General features: G+C 41.5%; 1 protein-coding gene across 1 annotated transcript; it reads left to right on the forward strand.

Moving 5' to 3' along the window:
- Positions 1-894: 894 nt before the first annotated feature.
- KCNA4 (potassium voltage-gated channel, shaker-related subfamily, member 4) lies at positions 895-5,602 on the forward strand. Its single transcript, XM_010157774.1, has one exon. It carries the CDS (start codon positions 1,682-1,684, stop codon positions 3,668-3,670), a length of 1,989 nt encoding a protein of 662 aa, XP_010156076.1. The 5' UTR covers positions 895-1,681; the 3' UTR covers positions 3,671-5,602.
- Positions 5,603-7,896: the final 2,294 nt, after the last annotated feature.

A 7,896-nucleotide genomic window follows, 5' to 3' on the forward strand; every position in this document is an offset into this window, starting at 1 on the left:
CGGGCATCGCCCCCTCCCCGGGGCTGCGCTCTCCAGACCCCGGCCCCCGCAGGAACAGCGTCGCTGCTGCGCTGCCCGGGAACAGTAAGTGTAACAGCGTCTTTAAAATCCTTTTTTTTTTCTGCATGACGCGTAGGTTTGATTTAAAAAATAGCATCGTTTGGTAGTTCATACCTTCTACTGTGTGTTAATAAACAGCCATAAATGAGGCTTCTCTTGCAAAGGGGGGGGGCGTGGGGGGGGATTTTTGTGTGTGTGCTTGCATGTAGATGTTGCTTCAGTGCACCTGCACTTGTGTTTTCTTGACACATCAGTGTTTTCACTTGAGCGAGCGTTGTATGTGCCTGCTTCCAAATTCGGTTCAGCGAGATGTTCGTTGTGATTGAAACACGATTCGATTGTAGACAAAAATGTAACATTCCTGCATCTTCTGTTTCTATAAATATAACAAAAGCTCTTTGTGTAGACACATTTGTTCTTTAATATTTCATATAGATATCTGTGGGTGTACCTAATGCGTATGTACTCAAAGACCTGAATGCACCGTGTATTGCAGCATTTTGGTTGGTGTTTATACGTGTTGATGTTTCAGTAGCATGCATGTGTTTGTGTATGGATGCAAGTGCTTATATGGGTGGGGATTTTATCTCTCTGTCTATATATATGTGACATACCCACCCACATGCTTACCCACAGAGTCGTTCAAAATCTCTGTGCGTGTGATGGGGGTGTGTGTGTAATGTAGAAGTGTGAATAGTGTGGGTAGGGGAAGATTTGAATACTGTGGTAATAGATGACACAGTTTCATTTGATCAGTGTGACCTTTTAGGAAAACAATCCAATCTTTTCCCTTTTTGTTTTATTTTTGTGTGTTTGTGCATGTGCCTCAGGTTAAGTGCTTCTTCTGCATGACCGTAACCAAAGGGTGACCCATCCACTCCCTTATGTCCTATGGGGACCTCAGAGCCAGTTTCTCAGTCTTCATCTCCTCCTCCTCCTCTTCCTCCTCCTCCTCCTCCTCCTCTTACCACTGCTGCTGACGCCCTGGGTGCTGCTCCCAGGTTTGAGACACTGTTGACAGGCTGAAGAAAGGATTTGCAAAGACCTCCTCACTGTGTAAATAAAGTGATGGCTGGAATTACCTTCACCTCCCCAAGTAAGGATGCTAAACAGGAAGATTGCTAATCCAAAGCATTACCGGGAACAAATTATGAGGAAAGAGACTATTTGCATTTGGTTGCAGTGATGAAATAAAACCATCTGTGGAGAGCAGGTACCCTTTGATTCGCCTATTTTTTTTCCTCACGAATGCAGTCTTTGTAGCTTGCCAGGTAGTCATGCTTCTGATCAGATCTGTGATAGCCATGGGAGATAAATGAAAATCAAGGGGCTTGGTGGATGAAAGAACAAGACCTCAGCTGTTCCCTGGTTCCGTTTGAGAGTTTCATCTTTTCTTATTAGCAAAACGGTGGTTTGTGTCAAACATTCCAGGCAATAACAAAATGCAGATCTGTGTCTTTGCAACACGTAGATTGAGTATTACAACCGTGTTGCCCTGCTCTGTGTCCAAGGGACTGTCCTCCAAATGCAAATGGCTTTGAACTTTCTAGTGAAAGTTAAACTGCACTGTAAACGAAACCAAACCTTTTTGCATTAAGCCGTTAAAATAAGCAGTTGCAAAATGGAGGTTGCAATGGTGAGCGCAGACAGCTCTGGGTGCAACAGCCACATGCCCTATGGATATGCGGTCCAAGCGCGGGCCCGAGAGAGAGAGCGGCTGGCACACTCAAGAGCCGCGGCAGCTGCGGCCGTCGCAGCAGCAACAGCAGCAGTAGAAGGTGGGGCAACAGATGGTGGTGGACCATACCACCACTACCATCAGGAGCAGAGTCGAGGTGCATCCTCCTCTCATGGTGGGACTGCATCACGCAGCAGCATGCCCCACCGCCAGAGTGGTAAGAGGCGGAAGAAAGGGAAAAAGAGGAGCCATCATTTGGGAACTAGGGAGTGTGGGGCCTCCTTCCCCTGTTCTGAGCTGCTACCTCTCAGTGGTTCTGAAGAGAGAATACTGAAGGACTTGAGTGAGGAGGAAGAGGAGGATGAAGACGAGGACGAAGATGATGAGGAAGAAGGAAAGCTCTACTACAGTGATGACTATGGGGAGGATGAGTTTTCCTACTCGGACCAGCCACCTGATGATGGTGGAGGCCCTGGGGGTTACAGCTCTGTTCGCTACAGTGAGTACGAGTGTTGTGAGCGTGTAGTCATCAACGTGTCAGGACTGCGGTTTGAGACCCAGCTGAAGACATTAGCTCAGTTCCCGGAGACATTGTTGGGTGATCCAGCGAAGCGAGGGAGATACTTTGACCCTCTCAGGAATGAATACTTCTTTGATAGGAACCGGCCCAGCTTTGATGCCATCCTGTACTACTACCAGAGCGGTGGCCGGCTGAAGAGGCCAGTCAATGTACCCTTTGACATCTTCACTGAGGAGGTGAAGTTCTACCAGCTTGGGGAGGAGGCCATGCTCAAGTTTAGGGAGGATGAAGGGTTTGTCAAAGAGGAAGAGGACAAAGCTTTGCCGGAGAACGAGTTTAAGAGGCAGGTTTGGCTGCTGTTTGAATACCCGGAGAGCTCCAGTCCAGCCAGAGGCATTGCCATTGTCTCTGTCTTGGTCATCTTGATCTCCATCGTCATATTTTGTCTGGAGACTTTGCCAGAGTTCAGAGATGACAAAGAATTCATCATGTCCCTGAGCTTAGGGAAGGGGCTTTCCAATGAGTCACTTCACCTGGACGCTGGGGAGCACACCATCTTCAATGACCCTTTTTTCATTGTAGAGACAGTATGCATCATTTGGTTCTCCTTTGAGTTTACAGTGCGCTGCTTTGCGTGTCCAAGCAAAGCACACTTCTTCAAGAACATCATGAACATCATAGACATTGTCTCCATCTTGCCTTACTTCATTACTCTGGGCACTGACTTGGCGCAGGAGCAGGGCAGTAATGGTCAACAGGCCATGTCTTTTGCCATCCTGAGGATCATCCGTCTGGTCAGGGTGTTTCGCATCTTCAAGCTCTCCAGGCACTCCAAGGGTTTGCAGATCCTGGGTCATACACTCAGGGCCAGCATGAGGGAACTTGGCCTCCTCATCTTTTTTCTTTTTATCGGAGTCATTTTGTTTTCCAGTGCTGTTTACTTCGCAGAAGCTGATGAGCCTGCCACCCATTTCCAAAGCATCCCAGATGCCTTTTGGTGGGCTGTAGTGACCATGACTACAGTTGGTTATGGGGATATGAAACCCATAACTGTGGGTGGGAAAATAGTTGGGTCCCTGTGTGCCATTGCGGGAGTGTTAACCATTGCTTTACCAGTGCCAGTGATTGTCTCCAATTTTAACTATTTCTACCACAGAGAGACTGAGAATGAAGAACAAACGCAGCTGATGCAAAATGCAGTCAGTTGCCCTTACCTCCCAACAAATTTACTGAAGAAATTTAGAAGCTCATCGTCTTCGTCCACAGAGGATAAATCAGAATATTTGGAGATGGAAGAAGGAGTTAAAGAATCTCTTTGTGTAAAGGAGAAAAAAAGTCAGGACACGGGGAATAGCAGTGAGTCAGAGAAGAAAAACTGTGTAAATTCAAATTCTGTGGAAACTGATGTGTAATTTTGAACGTTTCCAAATATGTTTATGCATTAAAGAGTGCAGTGAAAATAATGAAATATGCAAACAGGAGTCCACAGCATACAGTAGTATGCCATTTAATGGTTAAATACAAATAAACAGCATTGCTAAACTTGTATTACATATCAAGTAAGTGGTATAACTTGACGAAAGGATTGCTAGATCTGATATAATTTCAGACTTTATATTTTTAGTAGAATGCAAGTGTTTTGCACATGAGGCTGAAAAATTGATTAATACCGAGTCAGTTTTAAAGTGGGTGCATGAACTGTCGACATCACTAATAACAGCTCTGTGGTAAAAGTTGGCATTCAGAGGTATTTACTATGTAAGAAGCAATGAAGTTTGGTAGTCATTTATCTATTTATCAGTGCTTTAATAGCAGCTACCATAAATCATTGGATACCATAGTCATTGTTTTTCAGATGGTAAATTTATTGTAAAAAGTTATTCTACAGAAGATAGTTCTAAATTTCTTTTCTTGAAATCTATAATGCTTGTTTTTAACTGGAAATTTGCTTTGAAAAGGCTGCTGACCCTCCAGAAATTGTTTATTTTTATAACTCTCTTTGGAGACATTGCAGCATTTGTTGTCTAATAATGAAAGAAATGAAGTAAGAGAATCATTTAAGCTGGTCTGACTGCAAAGGCAAAATGACTGGAATGCTTTTTTGCACTACTTTATATGCTGGAGATATATTGAAAGAGACTTCATACTGTGAATGTTTACTAATGTAATAGTTCAATGACAATCATTGGAAGGGTGAATTCTGCATCATATTTTATTGTTTCTTTTTTCTTTATGTGATGCTGATGGCGAAACAGCTAATATTACATTAATTCCATACTTTTTAATTATGAATATCTGTGACCTGGAAAAGGATTGTGAAGTAAAATTTTATAATCAAAATTATTTGAAATCAGTGTTTTCTACTGATGCCCTCAAGAAATACCAACCTAATTTATACCTTTTTTCCTTGTTAACTTAACATTCAGAGCCTGTGATTAGTACATGCGCTTTGTCGGTATTGAAGAATTTCAGTGCATGGGAGGAGAAGGTAGAAGTAATAAGATATTCAGTTGTTACAGTACTGGCAATTGAGAATTGCTAACTTTTAACATGCTATTATTGGTGCTGCATTTTCCCTTAATTACAGCTTTCACCCATGTGTATTTGAAGCAACTTTTAAGATCCAAAATAGGCATTCTGGGATTCAAAATGATCATGTTGGGTCCCATGCAGTCCTTGAGAAAACATTCCATGATGTCTTTTCACTGATTCTTAGGCCAGCTGTATTTGACTGTGTTTCAAAAACTTCCATTGCCCTTCCTAGGAGATTAAGGTAAGTAAAGATTATGTGGCCTACAGTACATCAGGCTCCAGAATGAAATAGGTAAGATATTGATGCATATAGCATAAATAATAGATTCAGAACAGGCTTTTTTCGCAGACTTATAATTACCTACAGAAGGCGCAATTAAACTGGAACTGTTTTCGAAGAGGCACTGTGGAACATTCCAGATTATAGAACTTGAACCAAATTGGCATATGCACTTTAGGGGCTGGGACCGGCCATTATGAGAGAAAAAGGGGCTTACCAACACTACTGAATTACAGTCGTTTTGCAATATTCTCTTAAAGCTGAGCAGAGGATTTCTGCGGGTGGAGAACTAGTTACTGACTGATTTATAGTTCTGGAGCTGAAAAGCAACAATAAAAGCAGTGCAGATCGGGCACCCCTTCCATTGTGCATCTCTCTCAGAGAAGCCTTGTTTGCTGTGTGCACCATCCCGTGGTACCGAACAGAGCCACGGATGGGCTTTTCACTAACGGTTGGTTTTTTGCCTTCACGGATTTTCTGCGAATCTCCTCTTCAAAAAGTCTCTCTCCTTATCCTCCTTTGCATTGGAGAAGAGCTAATAAAGACCAAGATACACACAAAAGGTTGCATTGTGCTTAGCCCTGTTTCAAAACTTGTGTGTAAATGTCTCATCCTTAATTTAAAATCATAGAGCAGCCTTCACTATACTTTTGATGTGAAGCATTAAACAAAGGACCTTTTCAGTGTGGGATTAATATTAATTCCAACTATTTTTGAAGGAAACAACTCAGTTATTTTATACATAAGCATTGGACAAAATTGAATATTGCATTTTGTTGTAGCTCATGTGAGTAAAATGTACTAAATTGTTGGGTTTTTTTTTACTTTTATCAGCAGTGAGGATGGACATTGTGTAAAATATGGCAAAAATCCATAACTGAAAGTGTTCCTTTAGCAGCAAGTAGTTACTGATGTAAGGAGCATAAGGATTCTCTTGTAAGGTCGCTTGCTGGTAGTTCTGTATAGTACCAGAGACCATATAATACCAGGGATCATGGCAAGAATGTAGGAGTAAAAGAAATACTAACTAGGTAAATAAAGAACGTAGAGAAAATAAGTAGTGTGTGTTTGCAGTATTGACTGGTTGAAAGGGAAGGTGGTTTATAAAAGGTGGAAGTTTAGATCTCTAACGGAAGTAAGGGAGAAAACGTTGAATAACTCTTGGAGTATGTGCACTCTGCAGACATGGAGCTCAGCATGAGGTAACTGCTTAAGTAGTTACCCAGGTTCTCCAGCAAGTCGTTCAGTTGTTCTGCTGCCAGAACACAGCCTTTTAATTTAAAACAAGCATAGCAATGTCTACCTTATGCTGTGATCATAGCAGTACCTTACTCTCTGAAGGCAAAAGTCTGACTGTAGGACCTCGTAGCACTTGGCAGAGCGACATGTCAACGTTGCGTGCTGCAGTACTGTGGAGAGTTATCCTAAGGGAAGAGTGGAGCTGGCTCTGCCTCCTGCAACGTAGAAACCTATGTACTTTGTCATTATAAATAAGAACTGCTGTAGCTTAGCGTTAGATTATACTATCAGTTTGGCAGACCATTCTGAATCACAGAATTGTGCGTTCCAGAATGGAAGCAAATACCTTTACTTGGGCTGGCTTATAATTTGATTATTCAGCTGCCCATCAGTCCAGTCAGTTACGACACAGCTTGGAAATGCCAAAGTCCTACCCCTAACATGCTAAAACCCAAAGATCCCAAGTGCTTAACAAGAAAGTTCCATTATTACTTTGGTTGAAATTGTATGCCGGAGAAATCCAGTATTTGGGCTGTTACAGCTCCAGATTGCTACTACTACTTCTGTTGGAGCTTTCCCAGTGTTACTGGATACTGACAACTCCCAGAAAAATAATTTTATTGTCACTTGGGCATTTTACATTTTAAATTATAGTGGTGGTAATGCATTGCTGATGTAACTGACGTGAATGGAGTTACACTAGGGATCATTTTAGTTCTACTAATGTAGTTCAAATGATTTCACATTGACATACATTTCAGCTAAAAATAATGCAAAATGAGGTATTTTGATATTTCGTGTTCACTCGCAGTGGTGAATAAATTTGGATGCGTTCCACTAGAATTCATGTAATCACAGCAGCATCACATCACTTTTTGAATATAGGCTGATACTTAACTGTGTACTGGCACTTATTTAAAGAAATTCATAAGTCTTTTTATAGTAATCTTAAGTGCCAAGGCCAGACTCATAAGGAGGGAGTTTTGCCAGCTGAAGCATTGATTTAATGCCTGACTTCAGAGATCCATGATTTTTTTTCTTTATTACAGCCATGGAGTTTTCTCATGTTACATTGATACCTTGAAAATCTCAGCCTGGATGCTGAAACTTGTATCAGAAGAAGTGTTGTGCCACTTTGTCAGGAAGTTCTTGGCGAAGTTTTTTAGTGTTCAGTTAAGCTTTATCAGAATGATTCCACAAGAAGCCAGTTCCATTTGATGGAAAGTTAGGGTTTTTTGTTTTTTGTTGTTTGAAGGAAAATTCATTTGTTTATATATAGAGTTTTGCTGTGTAGAGTCCATTTCTATGACAACCGTGTAATGCGGAATAAAGTTGCGAGACCAAGGGAGTGAAAAATCCCACTGCTATCATGATTAAATCTAATTCATGACAACAGTGTTCTTGGTGTTTGGGAAAACTAATAGGCATTATGGACTGTTTGTGGTCATAGAAAGTGGGAATTGAGTGTGTTTTCAGTCAGTAAAACTATTCAAATAGCTTTGGAATGTGAAAATGATTTTGCCTAATACTGGAGTGCAAAGAGTTTGGGATCAGGCCATAACTTCGAATAAAGGATGATTATATTGT

This window comes from Eurypyga helias, unplaced genomic scaffold, assembly GCF_000690775.1.
Source record: "Eurypyga helias isolate BGI_N326 unplaced genomic scaffold, ASM69077v1 scaffold51468, whole genome shotgun sequence".
Classification (NCBI taxonomy): Eukaryota; Metazoa; Chordata; class Aves; order Eurypygiformes; family Eurypygidae; genus Eurypyga; species Eurypyga helias.

Coding starts and splice junctions, on each gene's coding strand:
- KCNA4 (XM_010157774.1), top strand. CDS start 1,682: ATGGAGGTTGCAATGGTGAGCGCAGACAGCTCTGGGTGCAACAGCCAC.